This window comes from Neomonachus schauinslandi, chromosome 9 (genome assembly GCF_002201575.2).
Source record: "Neomonachus schauinslandi chromosome 9, ASM220157v2, whole genome shotgun sequence".
In the NCBI taxonomy this organism is placed as follows: domain Eukaryota; kingdom Metazoa; phylum Chordata; class Mammalia; order Carnivora; family Phocidae; genus Neomonachus; species Neomonachus schauinslandi.
The window spans coordinates 63634298-63652434 of NC_058411.1; the positions used below are offsets into that span (position 1 = coordinate 63634298).

Genomic DNA, 18137 nt, shown 5'->3' on the forward strand with positions numbered 1-18137 from the left:
GAGTCATCTTATTTAGGTTTTATTGTTATGGTTACCTTCAGTACAGCACTGGCTTCAAATCCCTCTGGCATTACCTTGTGCTTAATTTGAAGGATGGGTTGCTCTACTCTTAGCTTTTGACCTCTCTATTCATAGTCTTTACCTCTCCTCCACCAGTGGACACTGCTAATATTTGATACTTAGTGCTTGCTAGCTTGCTGTGGGGCAGGGGATTCCCCGTTGTCTTGATCCAGCCTTAGCTCAGATAAGCCCTATGTCCCTGAATCTTCGTGAATGGGCTTTCTCAGTGATACCAACCTTCCCCTCAGTGATACGATGCCTTTAGTGGCCAGGGTCAGGATGACTTCCTGTTCTCCCCCATGATTAGGGGGGTTTCCTATTTCCTCTCCTGCAGTCATAATGGGTCTTCATCTGAGGACAGTTTTACTACCCTCCCCTAATGACTTATTGGTGTTTGTTCCACAGGGAAGGAGAGTCAGGCAAGGTTTTGTGTTTTTCTTAAAGCATCAGCTACTCTCCTTCTCCAGGCCTGTACTACTCAAGAAGGCTTTCTCTATTCTCTAGTCCCTTGCCCCATGCTCAATTCTCTTAGGCACCCTGTGAGGTCCAGAGAGAAAAGCCTATGAGTGGATGTAAACTCCCCTGTTAACAGCTTCCAGGGGTTCTAATTTCTCTGTTATCCCACACTCAGTTTTTACCAATTTGTTAAAATTTTTCACTGGATTTTTCTTACCTGTTATTTTAAGGAGTTTGTCATCTCTTTCTTCTGTGTTTTGCCAAAGGTATATTTGCATCCTGTCTTTCCTTGAAGGGGTCTGTCTTTTCATACATTTCAGAAGATTTGGTTGCAGTGTAACTTAGGATCTCTGGTGGGTTTAAGAAAAATTATGATTTTGTAGATCATGCAGTTTTTTCCTGTTCAAAGGGTAGTATGATGCTCTTCCTAGCCTTCTCCATCCTAAGCAAAATTGAGATTCTCTAGTAGTTTGTTGTTGTTTTGAATGTCACAAGCTGGCCCTAAAATTTATATAAAAATGAAAAAAATCAAGAATTGCCAAAACGTTCTTGAAGAACAACAAGCTGATGATAAACAAAACAGTGAATTACTGGGGCAAAGGCAGACAAATAAACCAATGGGACAGAATAAAAGTCCAGAACAGATCCATAGAAACATAGACATTTAATTTACAACAAAGGTGGTACTGCAGAAAAGTAGAGGAAAAAGACAGTCCCAGTGGACAATTAGATAACCACAAGGGAAAAAAAAAAAAACACAAAATACTTAAAGGCTACCTCACCTAATAACCAAAAAATAATTCCAGGTGGATTGTAGAACTAAATGTAGAAGGCAAAACAATGATAAAACTTCTAGAAATTAATATAGGATAATATCTTTATGACCTTGGAGCACTCCACAAAAATCAATAGTCATAAAGTAAAATAATTTGAATTTGTTAAAATTAAGATTATTTGATTGTCAAAAAGACACCATTAGGAGAGTGAAAGACAAATCATAATAAAGTGGGAAAGACATCTGCAACATAGAGCTGACAAGGATTCATAAAACACTCCAACAACATAATAGAAAAATGGTCAAGAGATTTGACTGGACAGCACACAAAAGAGGAAATCTAATTAGCCAATAAATATATGTAAAAGTACTCAACTTCATTTATAACCAGGGAAATGCAAGTTAAAACCACAATGAGATACCACTAAACAACTACCAATAATTCCACTCCCAGAAATAACTCAACAGAAATTTAAGTATGGAATACCAAGAAAATATATACAACAATGCTCAGAGCAGCACCATTTGTAAGAATAAAACATTGAAATCAATCCAAATATCCATCTACAGTGGAACAGGCAAGTTGGGTATATTCCAACAACATAATATTCTACAGCAAATAATATGAATAATTGCTTTATGCAACAGTGGAAGTGGAGCTCAGAAACAATACAGAGCAGTCAATATAGGGCAAAATAAAAGCAATTAATTTACAGCAAAATACTGTATAATTCCATTTAATATAAACTGCAAAAAATAGGCAAAACTATAATGTTGAAGGGTACAAGCTTAGGTCTTATAACATCAGTATATGGTTAACTTTGTAAGGGGAGAGGGAAGAATTGTGAGAGAAAATACTGAAGCTTCTGTGATGTTGGTATTGGTTTACTTCTTACCTGGTTGGTAGTTACATAGGTGTCCACTTTGTAGACAACTGACCTATATATTTATGTCTCCCATGCTTTACTGTATATATATATATATATATAGTATACTTCATTATAACCTCCCCCTCTCCCCCAGAAAGCTTCTGGCCATTGGTGAACTTATTTTTTTTATTAGAAGTGTTTCCAATGGAGAGATGCAAGTATCTGAACTCTAATGTACTCTTTGGTTCTGATTTTCTAGGATTCTAGAACGATATTTGGTATGTTTTTTGGAGTGTGGTGATTGGGGGGGGGGAATTCTTCCCCTGTTTGGAACTGAGATACACAGAATTCAGATAAAGGTAAATAATATTACTATATTACTGACAAAAAGCTGGATTAGAGGATATGTGACCATAGTGGGCTACCAAATGCCCAACCCCGAAATTAGATGGACTTGCCCACCCAAGTCCAAGGCAGAGACGGACAGGTTTCCCTGTAGCCTGCCTCAGAAAGCTCAGGATTTGGCTAAAATCAAAGAAATGCAGACAGGAAGAAATTTACTCATAAGATGCGTCACTCCTCCTTCCCTGGCATGGGGTGGGGCAGCTTGTCTTCACCTTCTGGAGAGTGGAATGGAAATTCTCTAAACTCTATGGAAATGTGAAGAATAAGGAATAAATATTACCCCTAACAACAGGCAGACTAGCTGTGCTTGACAGTCTATCTTTAAAGTCAGCTCTTTGAAGCTTAGCAAAGGCTGCCATAGGCTAAATTTTAGAACAAGTTTCATTCTTGCTCTTAGAGCTACTTTTTCTTCTTCTACTTATGAACCTACATATATACTCCAACCACCATCTTTTCAGTGGCTTTCCTGGAAGCATCTGCAGAGACTTGTGGGCAAGGGTGATTTTACATGTAGCTCTTTTCTAAGTCATGTGTTTATGAGAAAAAAAATGATCTTTCCCATTTCTCTATGAGATGTATTAAATTGGCACACAACCTTTAGTGTCTCTGGAGCTTATTTAAATCATTCTTTTTCTAGGTAAAGTTAAGCCTGGTTCAAGTACTTGCTTTTTGGTATTTAGAAGTGCTCAATGATTATTTACATTAGCCTTCTCTCAAAAAAATGATAAAAACAGAAATATATATAAAGTCATTTCCTCCTCACAGTGATGAAGGTTGGTTACTGTGTATTCACAAATACTTTTATTCATGATTTTAATTAGCATGGATAATTTGGCCCAAGTCATTTCAGTTCAGGCACAGTAGCACATGTTTGTTTTATTTAATTAAACTTTTATTTTTATTTTGAGGTAATTGTAGATTCACATGCAGTTGTAAGAAATAATGCAGATTCCATTGTGCCCTTTTACCCAATTTCCTCCAATAATAACATCTTGCAAAACTATAGTACAATAGCTCCCAAGATATTGACACTGACACAGTCAAAATACAGAACACATTTCCATCATCACAAGGATTCCTTATGTTGCCCTTTTATAGCCACACATAATTCTCTTCCCTGCAACCCTCCCCCCTTAAATTCTGAAAACCACTAATCTATTCTCCATTTCTATAATTTTTGTTATTTCAAGAATGCTCCATAAATAGAACCATATGGTATAAAAAATTTTAGGACTGGCTTTTTTATTTGGCATAATTCTCCGGAATTCATCCACATTGTTACACGTATCCATAGTTTGTTCTTTTGCACTGCTGAGTAGTATTCCATGGTATGCATATATCACAGTTCGTTTGACTATTTGCCCACTGAAAAACTCTGCGTTGCTTTTGGCTATTACAAACAAAACCTCCATGAACACTCACATAGTTTTTTTATGTGAACATAAGTGTGTGAAAACATGTTTATAATGACAGGTAACTCTTTGCCTAATTTTCTGGCTATTTAAGCCAGAGACAAAGCAAAAGATGTGAAGGTATTTGCTAAAGGTCATACACTGCTTCTTTATCAACTAATGGTTCTTATAAGTACTTGCAGCTTTATAACTATCTTGCTACCTGACCTTGGAAAGCCCCCTGAATTTCTCTGAGCCTCAACTAGACAAGATAAATGTTTTTCAAAGTGTACCGTTTGAAACACGAACTCCATGAAATGCTCCTATAAGGGGAGAGGGGAGGGTTTCACAGTGCAGTAAGTTTGAGGGAAATGCTGAATACCATATTTCTCTTTTGAAATAAATGAATACTCTTTAGTGTAAAAAAGGAAGGATCCAGTAGCCCAGTGCCCAAGTTCAAACTCCAGTTCCAGCGCTTGCTGGAACAGTAACCTTCAGCAAGACACTTAACACTCCCATACCTCAGTTTTCTCATTTCTATAAAGTGGAGACAACAACAGTGCCCCACTCATATGAATGGAAGATTAACTATAATAACACAAGAAAACACTTCATAAATTGTTACCTATTATTCTATTTCCATCATAATCAGAATCATCAAAATCAGTATAATCTTGTTAAAAATACACATGTCCAGGCCCCACCCCTGCAGATTATACTCAGTAAGTCTAGGATAAAGCCTGGTCCAGACGAAGCAGAGGTTTATTTATATTAAGAATGTGTCCAAGATAGTCCAAGGCAAGATTTAAATCTAGACCAAACTGACTGATGGAGAGTTGTCATACTTACATCAGCACACAAATTCAGTGAATCCTTTAAATGACTAACTCTGTAATCCCACAAAAAGAGCACAGTTCTTTCCTCAATGGAAGGTTGGGCTTCTAACACAAACTCATGATTCCCCAAAGGGTCGTTCATTAAAATAAAACACATTTCTGTGCAGTTGGTACACATCAGCTTTCAAAAAAATTCCTAAATGTAGCAGTTAGCATTGATATATGAACATTTTATTTGTGAGTCATTGCTTAGCAAATCAAATCCGAAAATAAGACATTTCTTTAGAAATACAAGAAAACAACTATGATTGCTATTATTCCTGTAGGTTTCATCACCACACTGCTATTTCCAAAAGTCGTCTTATTGTTAAGCACCAGGCAAATTTCCAGAACACTTGGGGAACTCACTCTAGAGGTGGTGGCAATCTTTTTACCACTTCTGCAGCAATCCTCAGGTAAGCTTTGGCCTGGAAAAGAAGAGACTCATTTGTTCTGTATTTCTCCCCAGCAGACATCAAATGACTCATGAACTGTTTGCCAGAGCTGTCTCCTGAACTGAAGAGTGAAAAGGCTGAGTGAGTGAGGAAATTCAGCAGTGAGAGAATGCTGTTGCATACACTGCAGGTGTGACAGGGAAGACAGATTTCAGATTATTTAGGGGGCAAATACTTAGAAGGGGACTTTCTGAAAAAATATTTAATACCAGCAATTACTGTTTTTAAGCTCTAATTCCCATGTCAGCAAATCAGCAATCCAGTCTAGTTGTACAAAAATTATATCCTCCTCTTCTGACAAACTGATATCTTGAGTTAGCTTTATCTTCGGAAAGCATCTTCTTCATCTCTCTGAGAATGGCATCCAGTACCAGCAGTGAGCGCCTCATAGGCTTCTTCACCTGCTGAATTTTGGGTACCAGGCAAGAATTCCTGGGATCAGTTGTTACACTCTTCACCTGTGGGATCCCCAGTGCAGCCAAATACTAAGAGCAACCCCCAAGCCACTGTAGGCCACAAACTAAGCCAATGCTTACATGGTCCAGTCAGAACAATGCTCATGACATTTGCATCTTAAAAGTTTCAAATAATTGCAATGCAAATATTATTTATTTCCCCTATCTTATCTATGAAAAGTAACTGTAAGACACAATAGTAAGATCTTCTAAAACCATTAATTTATATACTTAAGAGTTATGAATATACTCCCACCACCACCACCACTACAACTACATCTACTATGACTGATAATAGCTAAAATTTACTTGAGTGCTTCATATTTACCAAGTATTGTTTCATTTAAACTCACAGCTACCCTAAGGGATAAATTCTGTCACTAACCCCACTTTATAGATAAGGAAACCAAGAACCAGAAAGGTGAGTGGTCTTACCCAAAGCATTACAGCTAATAACCTAGGCTGACCAACTCTGACTCTGCATGCTAAAAGAACTATTTGAGGTTCGTTTACCCAGACTTGAAGAAGTGTTTTAAGTGTGTTTCACACATTTTCACTTTTAAAAACCATGCTTGAGCCCTAGCAGCTGAATTATGCTTTATTCTACCAGAAAAGAGCTAAAATCTTACCTACGAGTTCATTAAAAAAAAGAAAAAGAGTAGTTTTCAAAATATGAATAAAGCCTTATTTTTTTTATCAAGTACCTACTCTACCAAGTACTTTGCATAAGTAATCTCACTTATGTAAAACAAGCACCATCAACTCAACTTGGATAAAGCAAACAACTGGGAGCTGTTTGCTCAAGGTCACAAAGTCAGTAAGTTGGAAAACATTCAAACCTGGGTCCACCTAACTCCAAAGCCTAGATCCTTCTACTACATGTTAAACAGTAAGTCCAAAGTACAAGCAATTTTAATCATAATGCTTTTATCCAAAAAATGGTTTCACTCTCTGTTATAGTTAACAGAAACAACAGTTTTGTTTAAAAATGGAAATAATATATACTTCATAAATAAATACTTCTCTTAAATCTAGTGTGCTGATTTTTACCCGTGCATCTTTGTAAATACCTTTTATCTCCTAGTAGCTTTTCTGAGTGTTTAAGCCTAAAATTTTTGTGATGAAAAACGTAAAGCTCATTAAAGCAAGCTGAGAGAAGGCCATCAATCTATCATCTTTAAATTCTTACTTATGTTAAATTAGAGACATAAACCTATCAGACTACACAAAATATTGAATGATTCCAGAATAATCAAATTTGCTACATTTAACCTCTGCTTTTTTTTTTTTTAAGATTTTATTTATTTGACAGAGAGAGACACAGAGAGAGAGGGAACACAAGCAGCGGGAGTGGGAGAGGGAGAAGCAGGCTTCCCGTGGAGCAGGGAGCCCGATATGGGGCTCGATCCCAGGACCCTGGGATCATGACCTGAGCTGAAGGCAAACGCTTAACAACTGAGCCACCCAGGCACCCCTTAACCTCTGCTTTTTAATGAACTATCTCCAAGCTTAAACTTTCAATATATCACACTCGAAGTACTGGTTAGATTGTCATTTGCTAAGAAACCACTGAAAGTGCTTAGTTTTACAGTTTCAATGTCTATGAAACTGTTGAGATTGAATTTTTTCAGCCAATGCAGTATCATTTCAACAAATACGTTTTGGTTCTTATCATATGCAAGTTACTGTTTTGGAACTCTGTGGGACGTAATGATACAAAAGGAAGGCAGAGTCCCGTTTCCGTAGTGTAGTGGTTATCATGTTCACCTCACAAAAGGAAGGCAGAATAGCTCACTTGTGAAGAGTTGGTGCTCTGAAGTCAGACAGGCCTGGTTTAAAATCTTAGCTCCATCATTTATTAGCTATGAGGCCTTAGGAAAGTTATTTAATTTAACCCTTCTAAGACTCAGTTTCCACATCTCTAAAATGGCTGAAGTAATAGTATCTACCTCAAAGGGTTTGGGGGAATATTAAGTAATAATAAAATATGTGCAGTACTGGCACAAAAGAAGCAAATATTAGGGCTGCTATTATTACTATTACGTCCTCAAGTAATTTACAATCTCATTGAAGAGCTCCTACGAACATGTACTTGTAGGTACTTCTCCTGGCTGAAGAACAAGTAAACTAAATCCCTCCCTTTTGTTTAATCCATAACTAGCAAAAAGGCAAATATGTGTATCATATGTAAAAAATATGATTTCGATTTCTCAAACTGTTAATACTCTCTTTTTTCATCAGCTCAAATATATATAAAATAACACTTCTATTCGAGATCTTTTATTGGGCTATCCAGAAGCATGGATAATACAGCTGGATCCTATTTGTCTGCTCTATATTAATAAGTTAAAGGAAAGGGATGGCAATCAAAGTGCAAGAAGTTTTATAGAGAACTTTTTCCCTTTGTCTTTGTTTTTAAATATTTGAAGTTCTACTTTATCATACACAGTCATTTCATATTAAGATTATAAGGTAATAATTTAGAAATTCTAAGATAATAAAGTTTCCACTTATATTTGAAAGTCTTTACCAGGAATACCTTATAGCACACCTTTCTGTATGCCAATATTAAGATTTTTTACCTGATAACAAAAGGATGAAACCACAAAATTATTAGTCAATCATGGGTCCATTACTTGTGTCCTGGACTCAAGCAAAGGCAAAAGGTAGATAAAGTTGAATTAGCAATTATAATCACACAAACAAGAGGCAATGCTACTGAATTTACGAGTTCTGAATCCTAAGTGTCCACTTCCTCTCCCTTCCTCTGTGGCTTTCTCTGGCTGTTATATACTACTATATTTGGAGTTTCAATTATTCCCCTTTCGTTAACAGTGCACATGTTTAGAAGGTTTTGCCCAATGACTGAGGAGGCAGCAGCTTGCTGATGCTTTTTAACTGGTGCTGTAACTCCTTCCAGCTTTTCTGATGATGCCTTAAATCAGCATGAATAATATTTTAAATTAATCATTATGACTATAGTATTTGTGTCCTCTGGAAGTTAAATGTTACTGGAAGAGTGAAGTCCCTAATGCCCAATTTTAAAAGATCTGCAGTGCAGAGAATGACAGCCCTGGAATCTGGGGGTGGGAGGAGGGAGTGATGGAAAAACAGAGAAGATGGAGTTAGAACGAAAACAAAAAGCTAAAAATGAAACCTTTACTGATTAATAATTTTACTTGTAGGTCAACCCCTAAAAGCAAACAATAAAAAGTGTTGATCTAAGGGGCCAATGATTAACAATTTTATGGGTTCAGTCCCATTAACTTTTGCAGAAGTTTATCATGTTGGCAAGTGTAAACTTTATTCTTTAAATGAAGACATGCAAGTAGAATGGGTATTAAGCTTCCACAAATACAACAGAATTTGCTGAGAGGGCTGTGACGGGCTCCTGTGAGCATATTTCCATTGGTGTTCAAAGGGGAAAAGGGAAGGGGGTTATCAAGAGGCAAGATTCATCACAAGAGTAAACAGAAGGATCCTGTGATATGAATAGGAGGCAAACTGGAAGCTAGTCTAAATATACATCATAGACACTGAACTAATCTTGATATTTATTAGAAAAGGAAGCAAGTACTGCATTCAGAAGAAAATGTATAGAGTTAGGTGTCCAAGCTGTGAGGGGAAATAGCCTGTAGCATTATCTTGGACAGTTCTTCACTGTAAATGAACCTCTGCTTCTTCATCTGAAAAATGGAAATTATTATACGTATCTCACAAATGTGTTATGAGACTCAAATAAGATAATGTATTTAATGCACCCAAGTATTGTACTACCTCTTAAAACAAATTAAAGAAATCACAGCTAAGATCTGGAAGGTGATATAATGGAAAGAGGCCAATGTTTGCAAGGAAAAGACTTGTCTATTAATCACATTTTACCATTTATTAGTTCTATAACCTTGGGAAAATTATTTAAATTCCCTGCACCTCAGTTTCCTCATCTGTATAAATGGGGACTATTTATACATTGCATTAAGTTGTTGTGAGCATAAAGTTATGTAAGTAATATGTCTGACAGCGTCCGGTACGTTGTAATTGCTATTATTATTAGGGGAATGATTACTAATAATGAATGTCTGTAATCTAAGAGTAGGAAGTAATAATTTCCATGGAAACAGAATAAACACAAGGCACTATCTTTTTTTTCCTTTTCATGGCCATGTCTAAATCTTAAAATTGCTCAGAAGTCTTCATATTTAAGGTTGACAATCTGGTACATGAAATTCTCACTACTTTTGCCAAGACCCCACCAAATCAAATCTAGCACAAACTACAAAGGGTTAGGCTGTCCTCGTTCTCATAAATGTCAGCCAGCAACAGTAAAATAATAGATCTAATGTTTATGCAAATGTAAATGAGATTTAAAAAATTAACTCCAAAAAACTACACAAACATACTGTTTAGAGTTTTAAATCATACTATCTTTTGATGGTTGCTATATGTTTTCTCTTTTATTACATTCCTTTTACTTCTTTTGAAAAATCTCAAAGAAAAAAGCAATAATGGATAGGTGGGGAAAATATTAAAAAATCTAAACTCGTAATTGATATAATCTTGTAAGTAATTATTCTTAGTCATAAGAAATCACCATAGAATGTCTTTAGTCTGTTCTCGGGAGGCATTTGGAAGTGTGTAATTAAAACACACTCGATTTGGGGGTGCCTGGGTGGCTCAGTCACTAAGCGTCTGCCTTCGGCTCAGGTCGTGATCCCAGGGTCCTGGGATCGAGCCCCGCATCGGGCTCCCTGCTCCGCGGGAAGCCTGCTTCTCCCTCTCCCACTCCCCCTGCTTGTGTTCCTGCTCTCGCTATCTCTCTCCCCGTCAAATAAATAAATAAAATCTTTAAAAAAAAAAAATAAAACACACTAGATTTTCATACAACTTTCATCCACTACATAAAGTACACCTATGGTAGCTGGACTGCCAGACTTTAATTAGGAGAGTAATAAAGGGTTATGGTTTTTGCTTATCTGAAAGATTTCTAAGAAAGGCTGAAAAGGAAATTTAACATTTACTACCTATGTCAGAAAAAGAAACACAGTAAATGCTATACACTACACACTATTTCCTCAGAGATCATATCCCCAGCAACTCAATCACCTATACCATAACTGTGGACTCTTAAGAAAGGGAAAAGACCTTGGGCTCCTAAAAGAGAGAACTCAAAATGAAGGTACTTAACTTATCCAAGATTCCTGACTGTCGATTTTACCCTTACTTTATTTACAGCTTTAATCAACCTCAGCTCTTTTATTTTCTAGTTCACATAAGATTAGAGAAAGGAAGGATGGAATGAAAATAGTAGTAGTTAGGGATAGCCAAAATAATAGTACTATAAAGTTATACCCATTAGGTAAGGAAAAACAAAAAGGAATAATTATTAGAAGGCTGACTGGGGCTTTTCAGCAAAGGAGCACAAAAACTACATCAAAACTGATGTACCCAGATGATGCTTACATAGCTAAGTGCTACTTAGATAGAAGAGATACATATGATTAATTTTATTCCTATCTAAAAAAGAGAATAAAATAAAAGATTTTATTCTTAGAGTCGGAAGGCTTCAACAATCTTGAAAAACTATCAACTGTATCCCCAACAATGTTGGCTAATGAAACACAACCGATTTTCGACCTTACCTCCTCAATAGTATTTATTAAAATAAATGTAGTGAAAATCCCATCTCTAATGCATTTATAACAATTTCCCTATATCCAACTCAATATTTCCCCCTTTTTTAAGATTTATTTATTTATTTTAGAAAGACAGAGAGCATGAGCGGGAGAGGCAGAGGGAAAGGGAGAGAAAATTTCAAGCAGACTCTGTGCTGAGCACAGAGCCCGATATGGGGCTCCATCTCACAACCCCAAGATCACAACCTGAGCTGAAGCCAACTTGGACGCTCAACCAACTGTGCCACCCAGGCACCCCCAACTCAATACCTTCTTGCATTAGTTTCCCTTCTCCTAACAATCAGCTGAACTTCTAATACTGAAGTATGGTAATCTTGGGCAGTTAGATACAGCTAGCCAGCAAAATAAGAATTTTACAAACACTCACTGGGTGATGGCTCTTCGTAGGTGAACTTGTTCAGCTAATAATTCAGAGCAAGTGCTGGTATGCTTACCATATAAAATAGTTGCTTAATACATGCAATGCAAATAAACTTGATCTTCCCAACTTTCTTTCCAAATATCAAAAAGTATATATCCTATAAAAAGACACTAAAAGACATATTTAAAAACATCACTTACCTCATCACTTTCAGGCTGTGAAAACACAATCGGCTGGCCTGTATCTGAAGTTTCCCTTATATTAAGATGTAAGGGAATGTCTCCTAAAAGAGCCCACCAGACATCCATTAATACTACAAAAGTTTATATAGGCATTTGGAATTTCACTATTTGAACTTTGGAAAAAAAACCCAAAATTTAAATTAAATTCATTAAACTCAACTTGAACTATGATTATCCTCAAGTTGCTAAATCTCTAAAAAAGGAATTTCAAATGAAAATTAGGGGCAACATATTCCATTTGAGGGTAGTTAGGGATTGTATATGTATATATGAAAGCTATGTGGCAGCCAATCAAGGGATAAGGCCTCTGATTTATTCGTTGCTGGAGGTCTTCCAGCAAGAAATGGCTTGGAAGACATTTGTAAAATTATTTCTCCCTGTAATATCTGATATAGACACATCATACCAAACAATAAGAGGAAAATGAAGAGGAAAAGATGGGGAGACAAAGTCGTCCAAAAAAAGTATAACAAAATTACCTTCCTGATGTTGGCAGATGAGTGAGCTAAAAGAACTGCTGAAAAGTAAGGCAGATCTGTTATCTCCACTACCTCCCTCTTTATCCAATGGAAGTATTTTTCTTTTATCATGTATCAATCTATATAGCATTATATATAACTTGTGAACTTGATGAGATCTCAGGAAGTATATAAGAACCTCCACGATACAGACCTGAGGTTGAAAAGGTTGTGTGTCTTTCCTGAGGATATGTTACTATTAGGTGGTAGAAGGGGGAAAATGCTCTGATCCATCATCCAATTGACTCCACAACCCCTTCACAAATGAAGCCTTTCAAAAGGTTTGGACTTAAAATGTAGTAAATGGAGCCGTAAGTAGAAAAGCTGACTCGTCATGGTAGAGCATTCTTAGAACCACTCCAAATCCATGCAAGGGTTACTGAAATGTGTGTGTGTGTGTGTATGTTTATATAAATAAGTCAGTCAGCACCATGCCAGGCTAAAGCAGAAGTATATGTTACAAAATTACAAATCTATTATAAGTTATATTATAAAGTACATAGAGGAACATATTTCATTCTCCTCTTGTCAGCAAATTTGGGAATCTTAATCAACTCTTTAAATCTTTCCTAAATGTTCAATAGCCAATGACAAAATACCTGAATATTTTAGTAGTCATTTAAAGATCAGCTTTTCAGTAAATTTGATGTCTAGTCTATAGATCAACTTAAGACTGTAAGAAACTGTCACAGGGGTAAGGGAAAATATGTTAAAGAAAATTCTTAGAAACCCATAAAGCTTTTTCTTGATTTATGCCATTATAGTAAGGAATCTTGAATGCTTTCATTTCTACTGCAGTAATGGAAAAAAAAAAAAGCAAAACCTTCTCCTTTATATAGTCACCTATCAATATAGTTTCTGCCTTCTAGAGACTCATAATTCTATCTGTAAGCACAGAAGAGTTGATAAAGAAAGAGGAAAAATTTTTTAGAAAATAGGTGGCACACCATAGTGAGAGTGGTAACGGGCTAACAGCTGTATATCAGAGAAGGATAAAAAGGAGTAATGGTATGGAGAGTGGGTAAAGTGCAGCCTGGCCTTGAAAAGTATCTTTGAGGGGTGCCTGGGTGGCTCAGTCATTAAAAACATCTGCCTTCAGGGCGCCTGGGTGGCTCAGTTGGTTAAGCGACTGCCTTCGGCTCAGGTCATGATCCTGGAGTCCCGGGATCGAGTCCCGCATCGGGCTCCCTGCTCGGCAGGGAGTCTGCCTCTCCCTCTGACCCTCCTCCCTCTCATGCTCTCTGTCTCTCATTCTCTGTCTCAAATAAATAAATAAAATCTTTAAAAAAAAAAAAAAAACATCTGCCTTCGGCTCAGGTCATGGTCCTAGGGTCCTAGGATCGAGCCCCACATCAGGCTCCCTGCTCAGCCAGGAGCCTGCTTCTCCCTCTCCCGCTCCCCCTGCTTGTGTTCCCTCCCTCGCTGTCTTTCTCTCTGTCAAATAAATAAATAAAAATTAAAAAAAAAAAAAAGTATCTTTGAGGGACTAGGTCTGAAGGAAGCAAGGGCATATTTCAGAGACATAATGACTATGCATAATCTGTCCTTGTAGGTAATATGGGGCAAGTTCTGAGAGCTATTTTACCAAATAATTTTTTAAGTATAGCCCAATGGATGAAAATAAATTAAGAGGCAGCCAGGGAGTCAGTAAAGGATATATAGGGTTCCTGGGGATTTCAACCAGGTAGCCAGGAGGCCATAACTGGGAGAGCGCTTACCCTGATTTCAGTTCCTCCTTCCTGACTCCAACCTCTTTGTTAATGGAGCCCCTGTTCCAGATCATGGGAGGTCTCACTGGGCCCCATGACTACATTAAAAGGAAGAGATGTGCCCTGAGTTGGAACTCTGAATTATTTTTCCCAGAACACTGTTAGATATAACAATCTATAAGCACTATCCTTTTTTTTTTTTTTTTGTGATCAGTAATCAGTGTTTCTGACACATTTTTAGGGTAACTAAACATTTCTGAGCTGTTGAGTAAAATGTAACTTCCATATGTGAGATTGTTTCCTATGAGATATATTTCATATTCAAAGTAAGTGATTTACAATATTGTACCACCCATTTATAAATCAGGGAATTATACTATTGTCAGCATAATTCAATAATGCCATTATAATTACACATTTACTTTATTATATAAGTGAATGTCAATCTGTTGTTATTATGCAGATTTGGGAAACTGAACTTTCCAGGTTAGTTAAATAAGAAACAGTTGCAGAATATAATTAGTGGTTAGAATTATAGCAATGTATCAAAATATATCATTAGTATTCACCTGGTACTGCGGTGGCTGCTATATGCAAATGCATAATAACAATAACACATTTAACATCAACTTTTAGAAATTTAATTATGATAAAGAATGTTTTGAAATTCCTTGATCTCTAAGGGATCTTAATTGTTAACTACCTAAAACTAATAATTCACTCTATTCCTCCCTTATTCAGCATCTAACATCTGCCTTTGCCCAGAACAGAAACTCATTCAAAAGGAAAATATCAACACATTTCCTAAAATGTCCATTCAGTTGCCTGTGGATTTTTCAAAAATTATGTTTTATCTAAAATCTGTGTTTTGTTCACTTAACACATTATTTACTTCTCATAACACTAATTAATCCTTCAATTCAGTAATGTGAACAGTATATACAATGTGCATTTCAGGTGCCATATCTCAGAGACATGGCAAAAACATATAAAAAGATTACAGAAAACAGAAAATATTATCTTTCTAGAGCAAAAGGACTGATAAATTGAGAACTTATCAGGAAGGCATTTTTTTCATATGCACCAAGAACTGACACTTCCAAAGGTTGCTACAACACACTACCCAGGTGTTTTCACATACCTGTTTATACTGAGAGATGTGTTCCCTTAGCAAACAAACTGATGACCATTATTTAAAATAAGGACTTCAAATTACAGTACCCAGACCATGAAACTCTTCTCAAATTCAAGTTACAGGCAGTTTTTACCCACAGCAAAAGTTATAATCGGCAGAACAAACCTCCTCTTCAAAAAGCCTTCCACTAATGAAGTATTATAAAAAGCAAAGGAAGGTTAACACATACAACTCCCTACTATCTTAATTTAAAGCACAAAACTGAAGACAATTCATCATTTTCTGAGACACTCTTCATCACCACACCTTAACCTCACCTTCCCTTCTGCCATTTTCTCTGCAAAAGAATATCCTATGATCTTACCTAGAACATCAAGATCAAGGGTCCGTGCTAGTCTTCTTGCACCATCAGCACCAAAAATATGAGTTTTATGTTTACATTTTGGACACTGGAAAACACTCATATTTTGGACAAGGCCCAGGACCTAGAATAACAAAAACCATTAAAATTAAAACAAAATTAAACCAAATCTCAATCCATTATTTCAACAAGTTTTTACTCAGTGCTCACTGGGTTCTAGTGATACAGTGATGAATAAGTTATGGTCTCTGCTTTAAAGGGAACTCACAAGCTAGTGGGAGAGCAAAACACATATAATTAATAATGTGACAAATGCGAAAGATAAAGAAATGACTGGGATAAAAAAATTCTGTCTGGGAAGACTAAGAGGTATCTCTGAGCTGCCCACATTACCCAAAATTGTTTATTCCAGTTGAGGGTAAGAAGGGTTGAGGCACACAAGCCAAGATAGTGAAATACTGCACATGGCCTTTTTGGGCTGCACGCCAATGGAGGGCAAAGGCAGAAGCTGGTTTGATAAGGGAGGTCAGAGTCTGATGGCAAGGTGCTAAATGCCACTGATGACTTTCTTCTTGTGACAACAGAAAACCACAAAAGATTTTTAAAGTTGAAAAGATGGTCCCATAAAAGGTTTTTCAAGTTGAAAAGATGGTCCCAAGAGGTAATGTTACACAATCAGATCTGTGTTTTAGAAATTTAGCTCTGATAGCAATACAGAAAAAATAAGCAGAAAGACACACAGGAAAATAAATGGAAAAGAGGCTATTGTGAACGAAGCCTCATAGTAAATGACAGCTAACAAACACTGAGTGCTTATTATATACCAGGCACCGGGGTGAGTGTTTTAGAGGAACTATCTTATTTACTCCTATCAAAAACTTTACGAGATGGGTATTTTATATCCCCGTTCCATAGCTGAGAAAAAGAACACAGCCAGCAAAAGACGAAAACTCAGCTCTTACCAGAATGTTATCATTTCAAACAAAAATTTAAAGTCTTATAGAAAGTGTCCATCTCTGAGTTTCCCCAGCTTCTGGCACAAAATAGATACTTTATAAACATGTGCTAAATAAATAGACAGGCTCTGCAAATATAATCCTTATTCACGTTTCTTTTAATCCCATTTTCTTATTAGTGAAAAGCAGTGCATCTCTTCTAGAATAAAAATAAGGAACACAATTTTCAAAGGCTTAGAGAAAACATGTCTATATCATCCTATCAACTCTACCAAAAAGATCATCATTATAGGAGATATCTCTAATAGAATATTTGCATTTTAAATGAAGAATAGCACTGACAAGCCACAATGGACCATATAGACAAGAAGGTGATGAAATTTCTTATTCTTTCTGAAAAGAGAAACAGAACAGACTAAAGTTTCCCAGAACATATGCAAATGAAGACAAATTGTGAGGGACATAAATTTGTAGCTAAGCATTTTCCAAGCATTTAATATATGCTCCTTTGTTGATGCAAAGTATTATAAAAAATAAATCATATTGTACTTTGGTAACTCAATACCATCTCCACAAAGCCAGAAGAAAACACAGCTAAAGATCACACACCTTATTTGTTTATTCAGTATGCCTGTATCACTAAAGAATGAATGGGTCAACCAGGAAATTAAAGAAGAATTTAAAAAATTCATGGAAACAAATGAAAATGAAAACACAACTGTTCAAAATCTTTGGGATGCAGTATGTCTATATCACACACCTATTGCTTGAGCAGTTTCACTGCCATTTACGTTAAATGTGATATATCCCCTCACTATAGAGCTTTCAACTTAAGCATAAAAATATCACTCAAGAAATGGGAAAAGGAAAAACACTTAAATATTGTGAAAATCTAGGTGAGGGTATATTCTAATCCAGAGAGAACAGGAAAAGCAGCCTTACTCCAGAATCTCTTGGACTCCCCAAGACATAGGAAGGTACAGAGCATGTAATCACTTACATGATTAACTTATTATCAATATCTTATTTTTGTTCTCCAAGGCCTATATAAATGTCTCAGACATGTTCCCTATATAGACTACAAAATGTCATAAACATAAAACCGTAAGCAAACTCAGTATTTAATGAGCGCCTATTATATGCCAGTAACTGAGCTAAACAAAAGGAGTAGCATACAGTGGTAAGCAAAAGAGACTTGATCCTTGCCCTCCTGGAGATTGCATGCTAATTAGAGAAACAGATGGGAACAATTAATAGTACAAAAATCTACTTTAAAGATGGAAGAGCTTCTCTGGAAGCAAAACACAGAGGATTATGAGTGTAGAACAGAGAGAACTACATCTACCCTGGGAGTCACAGAGGAGTTCCTTGAGGAAATATGTGACCTAAAAGTTAAAGAATAAGCAAGTAAAAACAAGGAG

At 36.4% G+C, this 18137-nt stretch overlaps 1 protein-coding gene across 1 annotated transcript in view; it reads right to left on the bottom strand.

Annotated features, from left to right (window-relative positions):
- Window positions 1-4991: 4991 nt before the first annotated feature.
- Window positions 4992-18137, bottom strand: part of NUBPL (nucleotide binding protein like) — a 217126-nt gene continuing 203980 nt past the window's right edge. Inside the window, exons 9-11 of the mRNA XM_044918054.1 lie at window positions 15764-15884; window positions 11996-12078; window positions 4992-5259 (exon numbers count right to left, since the gene is read on the bottom strand). Coding sequence (XP_044773989.1) covers window positions 5197-5259; window positions 11996-12078; window positions 15764-15884 — 267 coding nt within the window. The 3' untranslated portion in view covers window positions 4992-5196. The remainder of the gene's footprint in view (window positions 5260-11995; window positions 12079-15763; window positions 15885-18137) is intronic.